Source organism: Drosophila eugracilis, unplaced genomic scaffold (assembly GCF_018153835.1).
Source record: "Drosophila eugracilis isolate 14026-0451.02 unplaced genomic scaffold, ASM1815383v1 contig_649, whole genome shotgun sequence".
NCBI classification, from domain to species: Eukaryota; Metazoa; Arthropoda; class Insecta; order Diptera; family Drosophilidae; genus Drosophila; species Drosophila eugracilis.
Genome location: NW_024573535.1, coordinates 172,121 through 197,214, shown reverse-complemented (window position 1 = coordinate 197,214; position 25,094 = coordinate 172,121). Strand labels below are relative to the sequence as shown.

At 44.9% G+C, this 25,094-nt stretch overlaps 7 protein-coding genes across 8 annotated transcripts; 5 read left to right on the top strand and 2 right to left on the bottom strand.

Annotated features, from left to right (window-relative positions):
* Positions 1 to 198: 198 nt before the first annotated feature.
* On the bottom strand, positions 199 to 5,080 carry LOC108103178 (dual specificity mitogen-activated protein kinase kinase dSOR1). Of its 2 annotated transcripts, none has more exons than XM_017208564.2 (4): positions 4,571 to 5,080; positions 1,166 to 1,805; positions 538 to 864; positions 199 to 457 (listed from the first exon to the last, which is right to left on the bottom strand). In XM_017208564.2, the coding sequence occupies exons 1-4, from the start codon at positions 4,678 to 4,680 to the stop codon at positions 344 to 346; spliced, it is 1,191 nt and encodes a 396-aa protein (XP_017064053.1). In that variant the 5' UTR covers positions 4,681 to 5,080; the 3' UTR covers positions 199 to 343. The 2 variants fall into 2 exon arrangements, with proteins under 2 accessions (XP_017064053.1, XP_017064054.1); XM_017208565.2 differs by having other exon boundaries at positions 1,166 to 1,796.
* On the top strand, positions 1,823 to 4,547 carry LOC108103179 (ATP-dependent RNA helicase vasa-like). Its single transcript, XM_017208566.2, has one exon. The coding sequence runs from the start codon at positions 2,432 to 2,434 to the stop codon at positions 2,972 to 2,974; it is 543 nt and encodes a 180-aa protein (XP_017064055.1). The 5' UTR covers positions 1,823 to 2,431; the 3' UTR covers positions 2,975 to 4,547.
* A 259-nt stretch (positions 5,081 to 5,339) lies between the features above and the next one.
* On the top strand, positions 5,340 to 6,472 carry LOC108103176 (TM2 domain-containing protein almondex). The gene has a single exon (XM_017208562.2). It carries the CDS (start codon positions 5,404 to 5,406, stop codon positions 6,247 to 6,249), a length of 846 nt encoding a protein of 281 aa, XP_017064051.1. The 5' UTR covers positions 5,340 to 5,403; the 3' UTR covers positions 6,250 to 6,472.
* Positions 6,473 to 6,555: 83 nt separating this feature from the next.
* Positions 6,556 to 8,732, bottom strand: LOC108103175 (la-related protein 7). The gene is made up of 2 exons (XM_017208561.2): positions 8,372 to 8,732; positions 6,556 to 8,313 (listed from the first exon to the last, which is right to left on the bottom strand). The coding sequence occupies exons 1-2, from the start codon at positions 8,640 to 8,642 to the stop codon at positions 6,806 to 6,808; spliced, it is 1,779 nt and encodes a 592-aa protein (XP_017064050.1). The 5' UTR covers positions 8,643 to 8,732; the 3' UTR covers positions 6,556 to 6,805.
* A 568-nt stretch (positions 8,733 to 9,300) lies between these two features.
* Positions 9,301 to 16,089, top strand: LOC108103170. The gene is made up of 7 exons (XM_017208556.1): positions 9,301 to 9,633; positions 9,711 to 9,878; positions 9,938 to 10,112; positions 10,179 to 10,476; positions 10,622 to 14,594; positions 14,655 to 15,333; positions 15,435 to 16,089. The coding sequence occupies exons 1-7, from the start codon at positions 9,588 to 9,590 to the stop codon at positions 15,595 to 15,597; spliced, it is 5,502 nt and encodes a 1,833-aa protein (XP_017064045.1). The 5' UTR covers positions 9,301 to 9,587; the 3' UTR covers positions 15,598 to 16,089.
* Positions 16,090 to 16,285: 196 nt separating this feature from the next.
* Positions 16,286 to 19,875, top strand: LOC108103122 (glutamate receptor ionotropic, kainate 3). The gene is made up of 5 exons (XM_017208487.1): positions 16,286 to 16,349; positions 16,408 to 16,557; positions 16,733 to 17,118; positions 17,250 to 17,429; positions 17,734 to 19,875. Exons 1-5 carry the CDS (start codon positions 16,286 to 16,288, stop codon positions 19,759 to 19,761), a joined length of 2,808 nt encoding a protein of 935 aa, XP_017063976.1. The 3' UTR covers positions 19,762 to 19,875.
* A 405-nt stretch (positions 19,876 to 20,280) lies between these two features.
* Positions 20,281 to 25,046, top strand: LOC108103180 (protein GPR107). The gene is made up of 7 exons (XM_017208567.2): positions 20,281 to 20,654; positions 20,722 to 20,832; positions 20,894 to 21,039; positions 21,095 to 21,947; positions 22,001 to 22,134; positions 22,197 to 22,464; positions 23,981 to 25,046. Exons 1-7 carry the CDS (start codon positions 20,544 to 20,546, stop codon positions 24,566 to 24,568), a joined length of 2,211 nt encoding a protein of 736 aa, XP_017064056.1. The 5' UTR covers positions 20,281 to 20,543; the 3' UTR covers positions 24,569 to 25,046.
* The last annotated feature ends 48 nt before the right edge of the window (positions 25,047 to 25,094 follow it).

Below are 25,094 nucleotides of genomic sequence, written 5' to 3'. Positions count from 1 at the left end.
CTTATCTAATTTTGAAAACTACTACACAGCCTAAATTTCTCTCACCAAAAATGTACTTCTCCAGAAAACGATTTAAACCGATTGATTCAACTTCTTCTCATATTTTAAACGAAAAGATTTTTAAATAAATAAAGCCACTTTTCATGGATAATTTGTAATAAAACATCCCCAACCTTTTGTAAAGAATCGCACATCGTACATGGTATGACTTCGATTTCTTTATTTTCGATTTAATAATAATAATAGTTCAGTTGTTTATGCCCGGCGTCAACGCGATGTTGAACAAAGAGCAATGTGGGATATGGGAGAGGAGAGAAGATCGCGGGCCGGGATGCAGAGCCATTTAGTTGGGCGATGTATTCCGCTTTGGCGTCGACGGCGGCAAATCCATTGTCTTGCACACCCAGCCGGATATATCCACCTCCTCCACTTCCGCCTTGCGTATCCACGGATGATTCTGCAGAAGAACAGAAGTAAACACTTAAGTACATATATCCAGAAATTGCGACGTGCCGATGTAGACGAAAGATTATTTACCAGCAGGGTCTTGAGATCGGCCCGTTCGTCGGGTTGTTTCTTTAGGCAGATGTCCACAAAGTCCTTGAACTCGGTGGAGAATATTTTGTGCTCCAGCTTCGGCGGCGGTTCGTTTACAATGTAATCCAGTAGCTCAAATATGGCCATTGCCCTGGGTTCGTCCGTCGGCTGGCCGCCCTCCTCCGCGTTGTCTGCGAATATCGACTCCAGGGTGGCGGTGTTTGGCGGCGGGATGGGGTACATGCCGATGGCCATCTCCACCAGCGACAGGCCCAGCGACCAGATGTCCGACTGCACGGAGTAGTGAGTGCCCTGCAGTCGCTCCGGCTGAAACAAAGGAGCAATTAGCAAGTGAGTGATGCAAATGTTTTATAGTTGGCAATGTTTTACATCTACGTATATAATCTGGCAATCCACTCCCGCCCATCATGCGTTTTAAATGTTGTGCTCCCATTATCTCTTACATCCAACACTATTTCTACATACATTTGTTAATTTCTTCTTCTTTCTACGCTTTATTGGATGATATAGAAACTTATTTTTTACAAAACTTTTCGTTCCGATAAACTAAATCAAAGTCGCTATAGTTTGAACTCTATAAATAAATATTAACTATAAGATCACTCACCGACATATAGCTGCGGGTGCCCACGAAGGAGTTGGCCATCGAGTCGATCAGTTGGCCAGAGACGCCGAAATCACAGATTTTGATCTCGCCGCTGCTGTTGACGAGAATATTGCTCGGCTTTACGTCCCGGTGGATAATGGCGTGCTTATCGCGCAAATAGCTCAGGCCTTTGAGTACCGCCAGCGTGATCCTGCCGAGAATAGATTCCGGTATTCGACCAGCCCGCTTGAGGATCAGATCCAGGGATCCACCGTCCATGTACTCCATGCAGATGCTGATCTCTCCGTCACTGTAGAAGGCGCCGTAGAAGCCAACGATGTGCGGAAAATTGCATTCGTGAAGGACTTTCAGTTCACGCAGAATCTGTTTCTTGATCGCAGGCTTCACCTCTAGATGGATAAGTTTCCTGGCCATGATCAGGTGTGTGTGCGTATGGCGGACTTTCATCACGACGCCGCCATTACCCGATCCCAGTTCGCCCAGCTTCTCCAGATCTTCGTCCGACAGCTCGCCTATCTTTTCCTTTTGGCTAAGGAATACTTTTATCCGTTTCCGTTCCGTGTCGTCCATGTCCAATCCCTCCAGCGTTTCCGTCAGGGCATCGATGCTCGTCTTCGGCTTCCCAAGCAAGCTGTGTGTGCTTTAATTTAACCTCTTAATGAATTTTTGCGATCCAAAACGAAAATGTAAAATGTGCAGGCGGGAAGTTTGAAGAGTGGGGAATGGGATGAAGGGTGGGAATTCTTCTTCTCGAATAATAATGAAGAGTATACAAAATCTAGCTAAAAACTGCGTATGATTACAAATGGAGCCTAGATAATACAATTTTATTTCATTGCCTACATTTTGGCGCCATATGTCCTTAAATTTTTTTAATATTTTATAGCGAGTATTATATTTTCTCAATAGGCCACCCAAAGAATACTCAAAAGGTTAAAAAGGTAAACTAAACTACATTTTATTATGATTTCAATGTCATATGTTATTATGTTATCTTTTTCCTTCTGAGTTTGCGTAAAGTGCTTTGTTCGCCTGCCTTGTACTTTTTGAAAAGGGATTAAGTAGTTGTGATGTATTCGCAAGCAACATCAATACTAAAGAAATAGCTCAGCTATATCAAAATCTCCCAATCTTCACCAGCATAGGGCTCATCATAAGCCTATGCTGGTGAAGATTGGGAGAATGCCCAAGGTAGTAAGTCTGGTGAAGATTGGGAGAATGTCCAAGGTTAAGTCTCAGCAAGAAGTATCCGAAGAAGTATGAGCGATGTTGGCGATAATGGCAAGGCCTTTGGTGGAGGCGACGGAGGTGGATATGGCGGTGAAGGTGGTGTCCACGGGGAGCGTTGCGAAGGTGGTGACGAAGAATGTCGTGGAGGTCGCGATGGTTTCAATCGACAAAACGGTAAAAATTGGTTTGAGGCATGTCCTCGCAATGATGATGCTGTATGATGGGAAAACAAGCCTTGATTGTGTCGCTGACTCGGGAGCTGGCAATTCAGATTTTAACGAAGCGAGGAAGTTTGCCTTTGATTCGCAACTAAAGATCAGTACTGTTTACGGTGGCATCTCATTCAAGTATCAAAACGAGATCATTTCGAAAGGATGCCACGTTCTAATCGCTACTCCGGGACGTCTGTTGGACTTCGTGGAGCGCTTTATAACCTTTGAGGACACGCGCTTCGTTATTCTGGATGAGGCCGATAGGATGGTGGATTTGGGTTTTCGTGAAACATGCGAACATTTCATGCTTCATCCAATGCGTCCGGACCATCAAACTTTAATTTTTTTGCAACATTTCCACATTTAGCGGCTGGGGAGTTGTTGAATATCTATATCTTCTTATGTTCTGCGTAGTTGGTGGAGCCTGGTCCGATTTGAAGCAGACCATGAAGTTAATAAGTTTGCAAAGCGGACCAAACTCCAGAGTCGGCGTTAGCAGGCCTTGCGTGATTTCAAGGATAGCTCTATGCAAGTTCTCATAGCCTCCTCGATGCAAAGAAAATCAAGCATTACATGCCGAAACTGACTAGAGCTGGGAAACTATCGATGGCACTATCGAGGTATCGAATTTATAATTTCCTAGCCATTAATGAAAGTATTTTGTCATTATCTTGTCGAAAAAATGCATTCTAGGATAACCTAGCTTAAAGGTTTGTGGTGGCTCTTATCATGGAAATATATTTACTAAATCTTAAAACGGTAATTATAAAATTAATTTTTTTTTAACAATGTATATTTACTAATAGCTATTTATTTATCTACATATGATTATGCTTCGCTTAAGGCTAATATTTTGTATTTAATACTGAAATGGTTCACAAATTTGATCTCAAAAGAAAAAAATTGAAATAAACATTTTAAATTACTTGTAATTTTAATTTTTATGATGACCGTCACAAAAAGGATGTTCTTTAAATATTGACCATCGATAGTTTCTCAGCTCTACACTTACTGTTAGTAACAGTGTACAATGGGGTAAATGGCAACTTTCCAATAAAATTGGCGTGCCAGTAAAATTGTTCCTTTGTACTCATTCTTCGATCCTGATCACAATCGTGCTCTTGCAGGAGACTTGATTAAGATCCCGAAGGGATCTGATCAGGCTGTTCCAGAGTTCCTTAGCAATTTAGCCGACGATGGTGGTGGTGGTGCTTATTAGACCAATAACAACATTGGTGGCTTAGAAATATGCTATCCTATGTAACGAAGGCCGAGACTGAAGAGGATTGAGATGGGATGCCTCAAGTTTAAAGTCTATTCAGAGTTAAAACTATGACTAGTTGCTTGTAAGTTCAAATTTTTTTGTTTTCCTATGAAGAATGACGTACAAAAATAAGTATTCATTCGAAATACATTGGTTATGAAAAAGAAGAAGTATTTCGAAACTTTTGTATCAATCCCACTTTGAAATCGCGAAGCCATAACGTTGGATATCTTCTTTAATTAGATCAAAATCATAAATTTGCCATATCGCAATAAAAACGTTACTTAATTATCACACTCATATAACATCGCTTACATATCTACTAAACTTTCCACACTTAAGGAGATGTGATTATTATTTTCTTATTTTTAAATTTAAGTATTTTAACTGCATTTTTCTCGCTGTGCACCTATTCTGCGGTGTGTAGGTGTGTGTGCGTCACAGTAAAGGAACACCACCCACACTAACATTTATCCCTCTCACTCTTTCGCTCTCTCTTTCCTTTAGGGCGGATTAGATTTCACCGAATCAATCAATTGGCCGATATTAATTAACCACCTGACACACGAGAATGAAGGAATACTCTAATCTTAAGTGATAAATAAGACGTCAAAAGAAAAATGGAATGAAGTGGGAGCGGGAGTTTATGGATGGTCGAAAAAACAGTTATTTATTAAGGAATATATGTATTATATTTACTCTGTGCCCGAAGGGGTTTTGAATGGCGGCGTCGGCGCCACTGTGGCGGCGGCAACAGTTGCCTCCGTATTTACCGGCGGCAGCACCAGATTCAGCTTGTTTTTCGACATAACTATATATATCGACCGATTCCGTGGTTACCGATAAGTTATAGATTACAACAATAACAAAAACAATATTAAAAAAAAACTAGAAGTCCCGTAAAATAACAACAAAATGCACGACAAACGGCGGCGTCCAAAACGAAGGGGATAAGGGGGCGAGGGGCGTCGGCGAGGGGGCGTGGAGAGGAGGCCAAGAGCAAAAGTTCCGTTTTGTGCTCCAGTCGCTTGTAAATTTGCACTGCTTTCTCTTTTTGCCCCTTTCTGCACACACGGTAGAGCGTTCAATTCTTCTATCCCGAGCGCAACAATACCAAACGAAAATCTTATTTTTTTTCAACAAACTGAGACCGCAAAAAATTCGCCGACTTTTTGGTTTTTTTTTTCGCTGACGACGCGGTCTGACCAGATGCTGAGTACACCAAATCCCTCAAACAAAATTATACTGCATTGAGCGGTAAAACTGATTTTAAAAAAAGTAATATTGGATTGATACCCACAACAATCCATCTACAACAATAATCATTAAAAAGGAATAAAAAGAAATTAAGTAATCAATTGACGGCTAAATATGTTTCTTTATTTTAACGAAGAAAAAAGGTTACGTTTGCTGGCTAACTCACCTCATCGCGGTGGATATTTTTGTGTCATGAGTGGATGGTCATACTTCCACCCACACAAAAAAGAGAAACAATAACATTTCCGGCTTGTTATCCGCTTTATCTGGCCAAAATGAGGCTTCAACGGCAGTGCATCGTTGTCAACATGCGATCGGCTATTGTCCTGATCATGATCTTCGTGCTGACAGGGATCAGGAACAGTGAGACGGCCAGCGGGGGCAACCAAATGGATTTGACGGACTCGAAAGGCGATCATAAGGACAACAGCAATGCAAGCAATGGCAATGGGAATGCTAATGATAACGAGGTGTATGTGCCACCCTTGGTATCCAACATGGTGGTTAAAAATGGAGGTAGTGGAAGTGCGGGTGGACTTTTGGACAATATCACAGCCTACAGTAGTAGCAATGGTAACAACAATAATATGCTCTGCCCGTATGACAAGGACACGCCCTGCGAACGCCTGCACTTTCCTTGCATCCGATGCAACTACAACCATGGATGCGTCTACGGTCGGGATGTAAATGTTTCCTGCGAAGTTATTAACAATGTCCAGTGCCAAGGTGAACGGAGTTTCCAGCGGCAAATGAACTGTCGCTACTGCTACCAAACGGAAATGTGGCAACAAAGCTGCGGCCAGCGTTCGAGTTGCAATTCCGCTACGGATAAACTATTTCGGACCAACTGCACCGTACACCAGGATGTGCTATGCCTGGGCAATCGGTCCTTTACTCGCAACCTACGCTGCAACTGGACGCAAGGCTATCGATGGAGCACCGCCCTGCTAATTAGCCTCACTTTGGGCGGCTTTGGAGCCGATCGATTCTATTTGGGTCATTGGCAGGAGGGGATTGGCAAGCTGTTCAGCTTCGGAGGCCTCGGCGTCTGGACCATAATCGATGTTCTGCTCATCTCAATGCACTATCTGGGGCCAGCGGATGGTTCGCTTTATATATAAATTTGTTTTAAGGGGTTGGGGTTTGTAATGTGTAAGAAGACTGTAAGCCAAAAGTATAGATCGTAAGCTTATTTCCATTACCATGTACATAAATATTTAAATATTAAATACTGTATAGAAAATGTATCCTTCTGATTATACTTATCAGGTTTTTTTTTTTTTAATTTTGTAATTAACAATATTACACTTTGATCGTGCTAATAAAATAAAAACTGATAGCAGATTCATTATAGCCATCTCTTTCTTATTCCTGTAAGACCGAACGGCGTGGAGTTTTCTTATATGTACATAGCTGTTTTATAACTGTTTTAATCTGCAGATTTATTTATTTTTCTTGACAGTACTTTTAATAATTAAGTTCTTTGAAAGAAATGTTTTAGAAATGTGGATTTTACATTCTTTTTCTATTACTCTTAAATGTACTTCTGATCAGCTTTGCTTTATTCATTTGCCTACATTCCAAATGTGTAGGTGCTAACTGTTTCTTTTACATATATCAGAACCTTTTTCTGATACCCTGATCTTACAATTACACTCACCCCCACTAAAAGTCGGCTCAATCTAAGGCAGCCGCCTGTACTTCATCATCGCCGTCATCAAACTTGATATGTTTGGCCAGCAACTTGGAAACCTTCTCCCGGCCACGTTTCTGCTGTACACGAACCTTTTTCGAGAGCTTCGCCTCTCGATCCTGCTCGATTTTGCGCCAATAAAGCGCCTCCTGCTGGCCAGATAGCACTTTCAGCTGCCTCTCGGCACAGTTGACCTGGCGCAGCAACTCCTCGGCGGCGCCAGGAGTCGCCAAGCGCAGTTGGGCCACCTGGTCGCCCTCCTTAATATCAACATACTTAATGTCCGGATACTGGCGCATATCAGCCTTAAACTCTTTGACATTGGTGCAGGGCTCTAACAGAGAACACTCCACAATCAGTCCGGGCTCGTACTTGAAGAGGGGTGTTCGCTCCTGCGAAGGCTCTTCTGATTTTGTGGATTCCACGCCACCGGCGCCGTAAAAGTTCATATTCATCTTGTGTACCGCCTTGCGTCGCTTGGCTGGTACTGGTACTCCATCTCCTGCAGCTTCACTATCGCTTTGGACCTCGCTTGCAGTTTCCTCTTCTTTGACGGCTTCGGGCAGTTGTGAAGGTTTAGGATTGTTTTGGTGGTGCTGTTGGTGATGATGGTGGTGCTGGTTTTGCGGGTGATTCTCCCGCCACAGCTTGCTCTTAGCCTCGCTTACGAGGCGACGCTGTAGGTTCAAGTACTTGTTACGGAGGCTACTCCAACTGGTCTTGGGCAGCACTTTGAGCTCCAGTGCACTTGGCTCAATGTTCGGCTTGTCTACAATCACCTTTTTCTTCCGCTTGCGACGACGCTTCTTGACAGCTTCTTCTCCTTCAGTTGGTTCTGACTTCTCCTTTTCGGAAGCCCCCGCTGTGGCTTCTACATCCGTTTCACTGCATGACTCCTCCGCTGTGGAGGTTTCGCTAGGCTGGTCATCATCCAGTTTAACTCGTTTCACCTCATGCCCGTCATCGCGATCCTTGTCTGAGGCCTCTCGTTTTGGATTTCGTTTTGGCGGCTCATCTGGATCAGTTTCGGCCTCCGGCTGCTCGGTTTTTTGCTGTAACTGCTGCTGTTGCTGGAAAGACCGCACGCTGGCCAGCTCACCAGGATCAGTTTCAATGGATAGGACGCCCTGAATTTGAGCAAAAGCCTTTAAGGCCTTTTCCACGGAACCGTCCTTCTCGAATTCGATAAATGCAAATTCCTTGATTTTCTTAGTGCCCGGATAGTGGGGCAGTGAGACGTAAGCCACTGGCCCGTAGCGGCTGAAAACCTCCTTGAGCCAATCATGGCTAGCATTTGCGGGTAGGGCTTCCACGTAAAGCGTTTTGTCGTTCACATCACGGTGATCCGGAAGTTTGGTCTTTCGCTTTACCTTTAGTTTAGTATCGTCCAACTCAAGGAGTTGGGAGTTGCTCAGCGCCTTGGCTATCTGCTGCACATCCTGGGTGAGCGTCTTGATCTTATTGAAGGTAAGAAAGACCTCTAAAGGCACATCTAAAAGGATTGCCATGTTTAAGAGTTGTTTGTCTGGTAAAGCAACCAAGTTACTTACATGGATCCTGCTCAACATAGCGCCGCAGAAAGCGATCCTTACTCAAGTTGGCATCACCGAAATAGAACTCCATTTGACCTCGAATTGAATTGAACAAATGACGCTTTCTTTTACGTCCACCATCCTTTTTAGCCGGCGATGTCTCTTCCGGCGCCGGTTCCTTGTCCTTTTGATCGGTTAAGACAATGGATGCAACAGGATCAGGTTTCTCTGCTGGGGCGGAGGGCTCCTGTCCCTCCCCCTTCTCCTTTTCGGTGTTTTTGGCAGCCATTTATAGCCGCTAAACTATGAACCTAATTCACGGAAATTAAGTTACTTATTGAAATTGGTTTTCATTTCTTCGTTCGGTGGCAACACTGCCTAGCTGTAAATGGCTGGGATGTCAGGTATTTGCAACATCATATATCGATACTTTTGAAATATCGACTTTAAGTTATTTTTATATAATCAGGATCTTGACCAGTTTAAGAAAACATTTAAAATGTTAAGGTGGTTAAATTAAATGGTAACATCCTTCCGTATATATATTTTAGTTAGAAATATATCTAAATTCATGTAATTTAATATATGACAATAATTTATTGATCAAGAAGGGCAAGTATTGCATCTAAAAATCAAGTTTTATTGATATTCCGTTGGAAACTTTATGAAAATGTATATGCTTTTGGTAATAAAGATATAAAAATATCCTCGGCCATGGTACAAACAAGTTTTTTTATTTAAAAAAACCATTTTTAGATTAAGATTAAGATTAAATCATATTGTCAGCTTCTTACATACATTAAATTTTTTTCCCTGGTACTGCTACAATTAATAACGCTTGATGCCCAAGCTCAAAGAACCGAAAAATATCGATAGTTCGGTGCTGTGGCAGCCCTGTTGCGTTGTTTTGGCGGGCGGCAAAAAAAACACAGATGCTATGCTAACCTATGTGTGTTGTACAGTGCGCCTCTACCATCGACAACAACAAAACGAAAATAGTCGGCAAATAAGCGGAAAAATGTGTTTATGCTGTTGCAAAATAAAGTGTCAACCAATTTCCGACTAACTAGTGCTTGCTGAATCATGTCACGGTGAAATATAGGTTGTTCTAATCTTTCCCACGGAAAAAAGGTTCCCCAGCCAAAAAAAGAAACGCGAAAAAAGAGGAAGCGCAGAGTTTGTGTTTAATTGCGAGAGTGGATAATGATGCTTCGCTAAGCCGAGAAATCCAGCCATGGAGTCGATTGTCTTACACTCGGATGTGGCACGCTTGGTCCTGGGTGAGTTTTATTGTGTTTAAAATTTTCGCAAAGGATTCTCTGCAGCACGATATTCATGTTGCCTGGTTGCAATTTAGGCTATCTGGTCAACCAGAATCTGAAGAGGGCGGCCCACACTCTGTGTCGGACATCACCGCACCTGCGTCACGAGTTCCTGGCCCTCAAACAGGGCCTGCAGACGCATAACTTCCTTAACGGCGGTTTGGAGGAGATTATTTGCGAGCATGTAAAGATCACGGGCTTGGGTAAGTTTTCGACCTTCCTTCTCTGCGGTACAGTTCTTACCTAATCGTATACTTTCCAGTGGCTGAATCCGTGCAAAAGTTGCCCCTGGGGACACGCTTGCAGCTGCAGCAGCTAAAGTTATCCGAACGGGTCAGCGAACTGATAGCCATCGGCGAAAGGAGTAGCTGTAGTAATGAGAGCAACACCCCAGGCGAGCCCAGCATATCACAGTCTGATCGCAAAAGAAGGCGCTTGTAATATATTTTTGGCTTCCGTAAACCGCTCAGAGTTCACATTGTTTGTTTACCCCTTTTTCCTAGGCGTACGCAATCTCCTGTGAATAGCATGTCCTCGCCTTCATTCAGCAAAAGGCCGCGTCTGTTGCCGCCGCACTTCTTCTGCAGCATTCACCGCGAGAAGGTCAAGCAAAGTTTCTTGACTAGTCAGGAGGACCAGGAGGCGGAACTGGAGGAGGACGAAGAGAGCACTACGGCGACCGATGACTTGGAAGAGGAGGAACTGCCTTCTGAGAATGGCCCAGGGCCTCGCAACAATTCCACACCACGTCAGGGTCACGTTGAGACGAATCCTCTCCTGCTCACACCACAAAGTATGCCTGTAAGTAGGAATGCTATTAAATGTGGATTTTTTTAGTCGGCACTATATTAACTGACCAACTTGTGATGCTTCTTGTATATTAGAAAAACGCAAATACTACCACATCACCATCATTCAAACTTTAACCCAATAATTTTTCTTTCAGGAATTGGCCAGTGCGATAATTAAGAATCAGGACTTCCAGGATACGCTGGTAAAGAACATAAACGTGGCGCTGCAGACGGTGACTGTGACCAATCCGGCGGTAAGTTGTGACGCAATGCTGGACGGTCTGGTGAAGAATATACTTGAGGCTACTGAAAAGGATCCCTCGTTCGATCGTATCATTCAAGAAGTAGTGATCGGGGATGACCCTCTGCCAAACCAAGAAGCTTCTGGCGTGTCTGACCCCAGTACGGCAGCGACTGATGCTGTCATTTCCGCTCCCGCAGTGCAGGTGCCTTGTGTAGAACAGCCTACTGATCCCGTACCACCGCAAACTCCGCTCATTATTCGCACCGCCGTAGCAGCCACCACTGGAACTAACGCGGATCCGAACTTCTCCATCTCAAAGCTCATAGTGCTGAACTCTAACGAAAGTGTCCAAAAAATAGTTGCTGGCATGGATACGTCCAATGTCAGCTTCACCAGCGATGGCTTGAATCTTAACTTTGCCGATCCGGCGTCCATGTTGTCCGAGGCAGAGGCGGCGGCTGCTGGTCAGGTATGTGTGGACGCCACCACCGGACAGTTGACGTTTCCCATGTACCTCTCGAACGGCGGACTTCTGTCGCACCTTCCATTCCTGGTAAACAACGAGTGGGTGGCCCAGCAACTCGGGCCGGATGCCTTTGCCAACATAGATGACCCACACATAGAGATCTCCTTGCCGGAACCAATTACTTTGTCCGCCAATCAACTGCCTCCTAATTCAATTATCATCAACAGCGCACAGAAACAACCACCTCCGTTAAGCGCGGTACCGCCTGTCCAGTTGATAAAAGAAACGAAAGTTGAGAAAAAAACAATCAAAGGAGTGACACCAAAGGATCAACAACAGGAACAAATGGAGGAGGAGCAGCAAAAGCTTCCGCCAGCCTCTTTGGATTCCTCTCGACAAGTTTTGGAGAGAGGTACACCTTCCACTGCGGGGATAATCAATGTAAAGGCCTTCCGAAGCTTATCCACTCCCAGAAAAAGAACTTCGCATGTACGAACTTTAACTTTCTCCCCTAAGATTCCTCCTGGCGGCGTCCTTCATCCTAATACGCCGCTCTCCACTAGGCGACCTTGTTTGCTGGCCAAAGCCAAAGAGAAGCCAATTATCAATCATGTGGAGATTATTCAGACAGCCTGCGATTTAAGCTCAAATGAGGGACTTGGTGGTGTGCCACCACTGTTTGCAATGGAGGAGAGCAGCAACCAAACGGTGATCAGGGCCAATCCACCAGCTGCAGTTCCGCCAGCAGCTTCAGCTCCAGCTCCTACGATGGTTGCCACGCCGAAAAGAAAACAGAAACGCCAAGCAGCGGTCAAAGCCTGCAAGCGGATAATCTCCCAGGCGGAATCAGAATCCAAGACAGTGAAAGATCTGGAGAAAAATGGACCGAAGAATAAGTCCGCATGCAGCACATCTTCTCCCCGTCACGATGATAGCGCTGAGGCCAGCAAAGAGAATCTCCAGGAGCAAGAGAAAATAGAGAAGACTGAAGCAGGCTCATCCACTAGAGAAGCAGTTGAAGAAAACGATTTGGTCGCCTGGCAGCGCCAGTTGCAGGGCTCTAACTCTGATCTGGAGAATCGGCTGCGTGAGATCAACTCCAAGCGTGAGGAGGTGAAGGCCAGTGGTCGATCGAGGCGTCCAAAGAAGAAGGAAACACCCACATCAGCTTCATCTAGAGCCCGGAAAGTCTCTGTGGCCAAGGCAAAAGCAGAGCACAAGACTCAGGTCAGGAAACCGCAGCGGACTGGCGGAGATTCGACAGAGAAGATCAGCATAAAGATCGTTACTCCTCAAAAACCTAGAGCTCTAAAAAAGAAGAAGACATTTGAGCCAAAGGAGGAAATCATAGACGAAACCATTGAGGAAACTATAGACGAGACCCAAGTGGCGGTCGACGTAAAGGATCAGAAAATGGAAAATGAGGCGGATAGGGCTCCTGAAGGAGATCAGGATCAGGTTAAGTTGTTAGCGGCAGAGCTGGTACGGCCCAACATAGCCATGTTACTGGATACACCTTTTAAGTCATCTCCCATTGGAGCAGGAGCAAGTGTTGTAGTAGAAGATGACACTACATCAAAGGAAGCAGGTGGCGCTGGAGTCTCCGCCATCCCTCCAACTCCAGGAATGGCTATCGCACCGCTAGACACTCCATATAGTAAGTTGCCCAGCAGCAGTTTCCTTTTTGGTTCGGATACGAAAAGTATTATGGATACGCCCCAGTTAAGCGCCATCACTCCTGGATTTCGCTTGACACCTTTTGGACAGATGCCTGGAACACCAATAGGCAGCGCTGCCAAGACTGAATACTCTTCTGGAAGCTCCTATTATCGTCCGGATGAAGCAGAGCACACGGATGCAAATGCGCAGTGCGCAATACAGCAGTGGGACGATTTGCAGGAGAAAAAACAACCTCAGGTTCGGTCTAAGGAAAAGAAAGGAGTATCTGAGAAAGAAGTTTTGCAGGAAAATGATCTTCCATTAAAGGAAAAGGAGCAGTTAGCAAGTGGACCTCGGAAAGAAAGTCCTTATCAGGAGGCGGAGCATAAGGACAATAAGGAGACACCTATAAAAACAGACACAGAAAATGAAGAGCATGCTGAGCCAAATCAGGGTGATGCCACGCAAAAGGAAATGGTTTCAAAGAGCACTCCGGAGGATGCGAAGCAACCCGTTGTGCTATCCCTAGAACCCACTGTCCTTCGACGAGTTAGATCTTTTGGTTGCGAGGCTGTAGATAGTGCGGAATCGGCTGCCGCTGGTTCTTTTCCTTCGGATCAGCAGCAGCTTCCACACTACAAACTTTTGCCAGGCCTGCCCGAGGCCATCATTGAGGGATCTAGCAGTTCTAGCTCGTCAGTGACCAGTTCATCGTCTTCGTCTAGTTCGAGCTCAAGTTCTTCCAGTAGTTCGTCGTCTAGTTCATCTTCCTCGCATAGTTCTCAAAGCGGAAATGAAGAAAGCGATAAGAAAGCGGCAGAGGGCGAGGATGTTAATGAGAACTGTCCCAAGGATGAAGTGCTACTCAACATAGATAACTTATCAAATATAAGCAGCACGGAAGACGAGGAGTGGCTGAAAGCATCTGGCTCGCAGGATGTAGTGCTGCCAATTCTGGCTATTGACTGTCAACCAGGTCAATTGGTTAGCCAGGATGGCGAGGTGCGCTATCCTATAAGAAATTGGCTCACACCAAGCAAGGAACAAGTCCAGGAGGGGAATACCAGTGGGGAACTGCGAACCAATCTTCCACCCCCTGAACCGATGGCCGCACGACAGAATGCTGCTGTTCCACCACCACCACTTCCTGTAACTCCGCCAGCTGCTCCTCCTCCACCGCCGCCAGAGGAAGTTGATATTTTACCCGCTCCATCAGCACCCTCTGCAATTATCCAGGAGCATCAACGCCAACAGCTAGACGAGAAACGCCAACGTGTTATGGCCAAGTTCAAGGAACAATCCCAGCCAGCAAGGACTCAAACCAAAAAGACTGTCACTAAGAAGCTCACTGCCATGCGTGAAACGGCCAAATTGGCCAACCCAAGCACTCAGAAGTCTCCAAAGAAAATGGAACACGTGGAGCAGCCCAAAACTAAGGCAAAGGCCAAAAAGCTAGTCGAACCAGCTCAGAAGGTAGAGGCCACAAAGAATCCTGACCTTCAAGCTGTTGCTGCTCCCACAGATGCGCCAATAAATCCACCAACAAGCAAATTGGATCCCGCATTGCTTATGGCCCTTAATCTTTCAGCCAAAAAACAAGAGCCATTAACGACTACAGTCAAACCCAAAGTAACCCGTGCGGCTGTTGAGATTGCTGCACAACCGGCACCATGTAAACGTGGACGTCCCAAGAAGTCTTTAACTGATGAGCCAGGCCACGTCTTTATGCGCCGATCCTCACGGCTAATCGACAATAAAAGTAAGTTCTTTAAATAAGATGGATTTCTATTTTAACTAATTATTATTTTTGAAATATTAGCTCCTGCTCCGGAGGAACTTTTGAAAGTCAATAGTGGGGAAACAACGAAGATTAACGCCAAAGCGACCACCAAAAAGCCAGTAAAGAAAAGAACCGAAACCAGGTTGGCCTCCGTAACCGACGTAACGACACTGCCAATGGTAGCGGAAGCTGAATCTACACAGGGATCCCCAGAGCAAAAGCAGCCAGAACAGCCGCTGCCACAAGAAACACACCAGGACCATAACCCACCGTCCGATCCGTATGCCGATGACAGCGACTACGAACAGGACATTTGCCTGAGCAGCAGCCAGGATCGCTGTACCTTCAACTTTTCTTATGCGGACAACGGACCCAAGTCCAGCAATCCGATGATACGTCAGCCATCGAGCTATTTCAAAATGTATCATATGCGCGTTATGACCGATGACGATCAAATACACACAATGCGCATAGCCAATGCCCAGGTAATAAATTTGGGCCAACCACTGGCCAGCGCCATTCGTAATATACCCAAGAAGCGGATACGCCGCCTGACTAGCAATAGTGGAGCAACTGCAATGGGCGGATGTGCAAGTAGAACGGAAGCAGGAGTCGCTGCTGCTGGAAACCAGCCCTCTGCCACGTCCACGCCGCTGGCAGAGAAGCCTGCGTCCAAGAGTGACCCTCAAGATGAATACGATTTGGAGGTGGCTATCATGTAAGTGGCGCCAAGATAAAAAAATACAAGGTTTCGAAACGCCATTAGATAGTTCTACCATATTAATCTTTTAACTTTTAACCATTTTTCCATCTAAACAGTAATTCCGCTCTGATCACAGAGGGCAGCGGCAGTGCAGGTGGTGGTGGTGGAATTGAGGAAACCCCAGAAAACTGTGCGCAGCAAAAGGAAACGCAGAACCAGAACCACAGCGTGGAGATCGAGGACATTGAATCAATACTCTCGCACCTTCACGGCACCTGATTTCATTTCCATTTTAATGTTAATATGTACACCTAAAACCGCTCGTTGGCAATCATGGGAGTACGTCTCTTAGTCTTCTAAGCTACTTAGTTAAGTGTAGAAAGGAAAAACGGTTTTAAAGTGAATTTCATCATTTATAGTATGTTACTCATGCAACCTGCAACCTTGGGCTAACTGTGTGCCCCAAGGATCGTTATTATTAAAGTATTTATTTTCGCTGTAAGTTGAGACGGAGCAGCACATCCTGTTCACACAACATTCACAAAAATATCCCAGAAGAATCACTAATTTATGTTTCATTATCCATATTCATATATATTTATATATATATATAAAAATATATAGCTCTGTACATTGATAGCCAGTTGATTTAATTGTTAAGAGCTGTTTTTTTTCGTATTTCTAAGGCCCCGCCCGAACAAAAGTTTATGATTTGATTTATACTGTAAAGGATAACGTGAATATAAGAAAATAAAAAATCCAATCCCTCAAGTGACTTGACTTTCTGTGGGAATGGACCTCCGGCTGTCTCTTACTGTCATTTCAAGCTGCTGAAATATGCATATTGCTCAGTGATGGGCACCGCGACTTATAATTGACATAATTGGACAGCAATTGTGGCAGTTGTCCTTTTTTCTACATCGCCAGGACTTAAATCCCGGCGAGAACTCTGAGCATTCGGTTGACCATGGAGTTACTACTAGTATTTCTACTCACATTTACCTTAGTCAATGCAGAAACTCTCAAGATAAGTGGGTGTTCTTGGAAATTCGCCTGAATGGGAGTTAAATTTCTGATTACTCCTAACAGCTTTTTGGATTGAGCCCGTTCAGCGGACGGAGTTCGACGCAGATATGGCGGTGGTTCTCAAGGAACTAGATGCCCTGCGCCTAGATGTAAAAATAGCCGATACCTCCTTGACTCTGACCCGCTCGGAAGATGGCTTGGACATGCAGAGATGTAAGTAATATGCGGTTAAAAAAATCTAAGCTTATTATTTGATTGCATTGAAAAATATGTAAATTGTGAGTGGATATGCATGGTATATTCCGAAACCATTTTTTTTGATTCGTGAAAATATCGAACCTTTTTTCATCAAAGATATTCTCTGATTGCTCCCATTTATCCTTTTAAGTCTGCGAAATCCTATCATCTACCGGCACTAGTGCTGTGATTGATCTCACCTATAGCCACTGGGAGGAGGGCTACAGTCTGGTCCGCTCCCTTGGAATTGGCTATGTGCGTCTGGAGCGAATCATGAGGCCTTTTCTGGACATGTTTGGAGACTTTATGCGCCAAAAGCGGGCCAACAATGTGGCAATGGTATTCATGAATGCCCGGGACGCCAGCGAGGCGATGCAGCAGATGCTGATCGGTTATCCCTTTCGGACACTAATCCTGGACGCAAGCCAGACCGATCCTGGTCAGAATTTCCTCGAGCGCATCCGTTTGCTACGACCGGCGCCCACTTATTTGGCAATATTTGCCCGTGCAGCAGCTATGAACGGAATTTTTGAAAAGGTTAGCATGTATCTATAGGGGTTTTCAATCTTTACTTAGCGGTAAAGTTTCGCAATATATTTTAAGTCTATTTTTGACTTTAAAAGATCGATTTATATAGACTTTTTATCTTTTTGATTCTCAATTCATAGGTGCAAAAGGCTGGTCTCTTCCAGCGTCCATTGGAGTGGCACTTCGTGTTCCTGGACACCAGAGATCGAGTTTTCAAATACAGACGTCAGGCGGAACTGTGCACCCGTTTCACACTGAGTCCTCGAGCTATCTGCCGTTCCATGCCCATGCCGGATCTTTATTGCGGAAGCGGTTTCACGGTGAGTTTCGGCCAGAGATAATACTTTTTTTACCCTTATTAGTTTGGTGAAATCTTTAAAAAGTTTTTAAAAATAGAAGAAGGTGTTTTTGACCTCTCCGCTGTAAGTTTCCTGACTTTGTCTAAACTTTAACTTTGATGTTTGATGTCATTTTTTAAGCTTTTCCTGTTTAAATGTTAAATTTTTTACGATTTGATGATTTATTTTAAAACAAGCAAACAAGAATTTTTAAGGGACAACATTTTATTAATACCCGTTACCCCTTTTTTTTTATTTAACCATTTCCCCTCCTAATGCCCTCCAGATGCAACGCGCCATGCTATTAAACGTACTTCGCAGCCTGATCAATGCGGCACAGGTAACTCCTGTTTATCCGAATCCCATCTACCAGGACTGCAATGCCACGGCTTTGTCCTCGGAAGTGACTGAACCTATCGTAGAAGACGACTACAACTGGCTGGACATGGTCCACTGGAGTAACTTCCTTACATATGCCTCGCCGGCACTGCGCTTCGACGATCAGAACCAAAGTCCAGTGCCAGGTCTCACTTTTGCGGTTAACATATCCGCCGGGTACTACAGTTCCGAGCACGAGGCCAAAACGGATCTGGCCGCCTGGTCATCGGTGGCTGAGATGCGATTGCTCAACGAGACCATAAGTCCGGCCCGCAGGTTCTTTCGGATTGGCACGGCCGAGAGCATCCCGTGGAGCTATCTTCGCCGGGACCAGCGAACGGGCGAACTAATGCGGGATCGCAGCGGCACGCCCATTTGGGAGGGCTACTGCATCGACTTTATCATTCGGCTATCGCAAAAACTGAACTTTGAGTACGAGATAGTGGCTCCGGAAGTGGGCCATATGGGTGAGGTCAATGACAGAGGCGAGTGGGACGGTGTGGTTGGGGATCTTGTCAGGGGCGAGACGGACTTTGCGATTGCCGCTTTGAAGATGTACTCGGAAAGGGAGGAGGTGATCGATTTCCTTCCTCCATACTATGAGCAAACGGGCATATCCATAGCTATCCGAAAACCGGTGCGAAGGACCTCGCTGTTCAAGTTTATGACGGTCCTGCGTCTGGAGGTCTGGTTGAGCATAGTGGCCGCTTTGGTAGGCACAGCCATAATGATTTGGTTCATGGACAAGTACTCTCCGTATAGTTCCCGGAACAATCGTCAGGCCTATCCGTATGCCTGCCGAGAGTTCACCTTGCGAGAGAGCTTCTGGTTTGCCCTGACCTCTTTCACCCCGCAAGGCGGCGGGGAAGCCCCAAAGGCCATTTCCGGTCGGATGTTGGTGGCCGCCTACTGGCTGTTCGTGGTTCTTATGCTGGCCACTTTTACAGCCAACCTGGCCGCTTTCCTCACCGTAGAGCGTATGCAAACGCCTGTCCAATCACTGGAACAACTCGCTCGTCAATCCAGGATTAACTACACCGTAGTCAAGGACTCCGATACGCATCAGTACTTCGTGAATATGAAGTTTGCTGAGGATACACTGTACCGCATGTGGAAAGAGCTTGCCCTGAATGCCAGCAAGGACTTTAAGAAATTCCGCATCTGGGATTATCCCATCAAAGAACAATATGGCCATATCCTTCTAGCCATTAACAGCTCCCAGCCGGTAGCCGATGCCCAGGAGGGATTTGCTAATGTGGATGCCCACGAGAATGCCGACTACGCTTTCATCCACGACTCGGCGGAGATTAAGTACGAAATAACCCGGAACTGCAATTTAACGGAAGTGGGTGAGGTGTTTGCAGAGCAGCCATATGCCGTGGCTGTTCAGCAAGGCAGTCATCTCGGCGACGAGTTGAGCTATGCCATACTGGAGCTTCAAAAGGATCGGTTCTTCGAGGAGCTGAAGGCCAAGTATTGGAACCAATCGAACTTGCGCAACTGTCCGCTGTCGGAGGACCAGGAGGGCATCACCCTTGAGAGTTTAGGCGGCGTCTTTATAGCCACCCTTTTTGGCCTCGTCCTGGCTATGATGACCCTTGGCATGGAGGTCCTTTACTACAAAAAGAAGCAGAACAAATTGGAGATCACCCAGGTTCGCCCGATGGAGGAGTCGTCGTCGTCGGGAGGGGATTCCTCCACAGCACCTCCTACAGCAACCAGCATCACCAAGCAGGCATGGCACATCCCCGTTCCGGAAACGGATGAAAAACCAGTTAAGGTATCACCACCACCCTCCTTCGAGGCAGCCACATTTCGGGGTAAGAAACTTCCCGCCAGGATCACTCTTGGCGATGGCAAGTTTAAGCCTAGACAGGGACTCTACTCAAGGAAGAATCTCGGTGCCTCCGACTCTCAAGGTGGCTACATGGAATGAAGAGAAAGAAAAAGAGTCGCGTCCGCGTTTTAAACTTATTTTGCTACTGCACGTAATCTATAGAAATTAAAATTTTTAAAAATAAAGCAAGCGAAAACTAAATGATTATAAGTATACTTTGTATACTAAGGTACACTCTGCAAGTGTTATCTAAGGTACTTCAACCTGGAAAACATAAATAAAAGATTGGAACAACAAATTATGTATGTACATATTCGTACGAGTTAAAAATAAGTAATCTGAAATGTCTAAAATTCAATTTAATTTTTCCACTTTTTAAAAACCTATGTCTTTTAATTCTTATTGAGTATGTAGTTATTTTTTATTAATACAACAAAAAAGCTTAAAATTTATTAATTTGCAATTTCATTTCTGATAAACCGGAAACGATGATTAGGGGTATCTTGCTTTTCCGGCAACAGCAGAAAATTGTATTTAAACAAAAAACAGTTTTGTTAGTTAGTGTTATTTGTGGTATTTTTTTTGGTATTTTTACCGTGAACGAGCCGGGCGGTGATTTTTGAGTCCAGCGATATTGTCACACTGGCAGGTTCTCAACATTTTTTTTTCAACCTAGTGAAAAAGGGAAAACTTTTTTGGTTTTTTATCAAGGTGAAGTGTGAATATTAGAAACTGTGACGGTGGTCGCGGTAAATCGATTGCCGCATTTTCGATCGCATCCAGCGCAGAAGTCTGTGCCGGAACGTTCCGCCGGAATCGAAGGGTTAAAGTGCCACGAGACGTCGGCAAAGAACGGAGGAATACTTGGGAAAATTCGAAAAATGCGTGCTCCCGGTGGGGATGTTAAATCAATAGTGGTGCTGGTGGCACTAGTGGCGCTCCTTTCGTCACCACTGGAAGTCCTTGGCCGGAAGCATCACTTGGAAGTCCGCGTAAGTTGATGGCACCTATTGATGAAGCAACTGACTCACGGTTAACTAATCTTTGTTTGACCCGCAGAATGACAGGCGCCAGTACATCGCACTCAGCACCTTTGGATTTTATACCAATGGGCACTTGGACGTGCAGCTCAGCAAGCTGACGATTGACCTGGAACAGCCCACGGATTTGGTAAGTTATCTTAGCCCACTGCCCCACTAGTTTGTCCCCTGACTGTCATTCTCTTCTGCAGCTGGGCCTGTCGTTGGACAAGACAACCATTGACCAACTTAACCCGTACCTGGATTCACATCAAAACAAATGCATACTGGAGGAATCACCCAAATCGCAGTTAAACGGACCCATTCTGTTTTTCGTCCTGGACCTTAAAGAACTAAAGTATGTAATCGCTGTAATTTCTTCTATGTTCTAACTTATATTCTTTATGCTTCAGAGTTCGCGTGAAGTGCTCACCTGAATGGGCCAACCAGCACATCAATAATCAAATACCTTCCAGGACCAAGCGAAATTCGCGCATGGCCAAAATCAGTGATTCAGTCTTGTTCAGACAAACTCGTGATGCCCAAGCCTACTCCGCTGAGGGCCCAGATGATTCTATGGAGGATCCTTTGGAGCAAGAACCGGCTGATTTGAAGTCATCTTCGCCTGCTGCGGTGGCCGGTAAGATTGAGCTGCCCAAAGAGGATGTGGCTCCTAAGGCCGACAACCCTGCACCGAAAGTTGAGTCTCCCAAAGAGGGAGCTGACACCAAACCCGAAGTTGCTGCCAATTTGAATGCTTCTGCCAAACAGATAGCTCCTCAGCCAGAGGCTGTCCCTAAAGCGGAGGAAGTTGTTAAGAATGAACCGAAGCAAGAGGATGTACCAGCTAAAAAGGAGGAAACCCCCGCCAAACAGGATGAAGCCCCAACAAAACAAGTAGCTGAAGATGCGCCCAAAGTTGCAGCCTCACCACCGGCAGTGAATTTCCCACCAGCTGCTCCGGCTCAAGATGACACACAAGTGGAGAAGAAGAGTGAAGAAGCGGAATCGGATGAAGCTCCAGCAAATCCTTTCCCCCACAGTGTCGATTCCGACGATTTAAAGGAGCCCAATTCGTTTAAACAATCACAGGAACTCTTGTGCATGGATTCGACCATGCCGCTTGTCAAGGAGACCATTAACAATGTGAACTACTACAGCTTTAACTTTTCCATGCTGGTGACTAACCCCCGCGATGAGGGCCTGTATAACCTTTACTTCCACGCCTGCCCCAATTATCACAGCTCCAGGATTATGTCCTTCAATGTAAGTAGCAGTAAAGCGATACCACGTCAAGCTAATGAATAATTTTGTTTTAGGTGGACATTGAGGAGAACAACAATGGAAACTATTTATCAGCTGGAGAGATGCCGTTGCCAGCCTTGTACTTCATGATGAGTCTGCTATTCTTTCTCTCCGGTCTCTTCTGGGTTTTCATTTTGAAAAAGAGCAAGTGAGTTGGAGCTGGAAAACCTTGCGTTAGTGAAATTAACAAATATGTATCCTTTGTGGCAGGCATACTGTGTACAAAATTCACTATTTGATGGCCGTGCTGGTGTTTCTTAAGTCTCTTTCGCTGATGTTCCACTCGATCAATTATCACTTCATCGAGAAACGAGGCGAGCACGTTGAGACTTGGGCCATTCTCTACTACATTGCCCACCTGCTCAAGGGCGCCGTTCTCTTCATCACCATCGTGCTGATTGGCACTGGCTGGACTTTCATTAAGCACATTCTTTCTGACAAGGATAAGAAGATTTTCATGATTGTGATTCCGCTGCAGGTGAGTGTTGCATTGTTCGCTGGTTTTTGGGCTTTCAATTATTATTTAGAAATAGTTTTGTGCCTACATTTTCAAATAATTGGAACATATTTATTAGTCATCAAATGCTTAAATTAAAGATTTTTTTATTTCGAGGCAGTCATGACTGATTTGGTCACGGTTACGGTGAATTAAGACTTGTTTGTCATAAATACAGATAGGGTAATTCCTATACTAAAAAGCGTTCAAAAATGATAAACACCAACAACCTTTGCAAGTAACAAAGTTTAACCAAACAGGAAAAACCTTTTACCATAGAACCAATAATTATGGGCGGAAACTAAACAAAACAAGAGGAAACGCTATAGTCGAGTGCCGCGACTATAAGATACCCGTTACTGTTTTACACAACTTTAAAATATTAATTTTGCTAGTGGAAATTCACAAGGCGCCACCTATTGTCAGAGGAAGTATGTTGAGTATGCTTATAGTGACGTCACTGCCCATGTGAGGCCTTATAACCTTAATTTCTTCATAAATTGCGAAATAATGTTCCGATTTGAAAAATCTTTTGTAAATCGATAGATATTAACAGAAATAAGTTACACAAGGTCAAACGAAGGCATTCATAATAATATTATAGACTCCACAGTTTTCCGCGGTTTGTGGGCGTTAGAGTGGGCGTGGCCGGATGCAACTTCGTGGCAAGTTGCAGAGGCATCTCCTTAATGCGTGTTCCTAAGCAAAATTGTGTAGCTTTTATAGTTTTCGAGATTTTTGCATTTTTGGTTTTTCGGGTTTTGTGGGCGTTAGAGTGGGCGTGGAGTGATCGGAAAAAAACAATTCGCATTGGGAGCATCATAGAAACATACATGCTTGATCCAAACATTCTATGTCTTATAGTTACCGAGATATCAGCTTTTCTAGAAAATCCGAAAACCGTCTTTTGAGCCTTGTGGGCGTATGGGTGGGTGTGGCCGGATAGTAGTAGCACTATAAAATTCGCTGTCATCTAAAGATTATACTTTCTGAATTTCAACTTTCTATCTACAATAGTTCCTGAGATTTCAGCAATTTTAGTTTTTTGCGATTTGTGGGCGTTAGAGTGGGCGTGGCAGGATGCTGTAATAAACTTGCGCTGTCCCGGGACCTCAAGAATTTTCATGGTTAATCTCAACTTTGTATCTGTTGTAGTTCCTGAGATCTCAGCGTTCATACGGACGGACGGACGGACGGACGGACGGACGGACAGACGGACATGGCTCAATCGACTTCGCTATTGATCCTGATCAAGAATATATATACTTTATAGGGTCGCAAAAGCTTCCTTCTATCTGTTACATACTTTTCAACGAATCTAGTATACCCTTTTACTCTACGAGTAACGGGTATAAAAATAGGTCCAACGTTGGTAATAATAGTAATTAAATGGTTTTGCAGTTTGGGTCAGATTATATATATGTATGATGGCGAGACAATCACGATAACTAATATCGTTAAGTAAACTTGATAACGTTTCTTTCGTTTTGTCTTGTAGGTTCTAGCCAACGTGGCTCAAATAATAACAGACGAATCTGACCAGAGTGACGCCGAATTCCGCACTTGGCATAACATTTTCTTCTTTGTGGATCTGCTGTGCTGCGGTGCCATCCTGTTCCCGATTGTATGGTCCATCCGGCACCTGCACGAGGCCTCCGCGACAGATGGCAAGGCGGCTATCAATTTGCGCAAGCTGAAACTCTTCCGTCAGTTCTACATCATGATCGTGTGCTACATCTACTTTACGCGGATCATCGTCGACCTGCTGCAGATGACGGTGGTGTTCCAGTACGCCTGGCTAGACGAGATGTTCCGTGAGATGGCCACATACGTGTTCTTTGTGCTTACGGGCTACAAATTCCGTCCGGTATCTTCGCATCCATATTTCACCGTGCCGGACGAAGACGAGGACGACGACGAGGTGGAGGTGCTCACCGAGTCCGGCCTCACGGAGACGGTACACCGTGTGAAGCAGCTAAATCGAAATCATGGCAGCGGCTCTGGCGGAATCACCATCATCGAGGGCAACGACGATGAGCGCGAGAACCTGATTGCGAAGCGGGAATCAAGCCATGAGTACGATTAGGCCAAGCAACTGAAGTCAATCGTTCTGCATCACCCATATTCCCTGCATTAGTCCGTAGTCTGTAGTCCCCGGGGTCTTATATGTGACACATATTGTGAGCCAGAAGCTAGTACTTTACCTATACTTTAATATCTATGTTTTATGTTCGAGTATCTTACGAAAAATCAAAAAGAAAAAATACAAATGCGATGGCAATGGAGGGGATAATCTCAGTATGTAAACTTGTATAGGGCAACGTCGGCACAACGTTTGGTGGGCACCAACTGCTCCTCCTCCACCTCCTCCTTCTCCAGCGCCCGTCCAGCCGCCAGCCAAGGTATACTTGTAAATAAATAACTAAGGAATCCGCTTAACGGAATACTGATCGCTTGTGACACCCAGGCCCTACCTTTGGTTTAAGATATACATAGAAATAAATACACTTATGTAATTACGTATAATTTTATGAATATAACAAAGCTTTAATATGTAAACCCAAGATACATACCGATTTGGGTTGTGGCTGAAACTTGTAGAGATTCAAAAA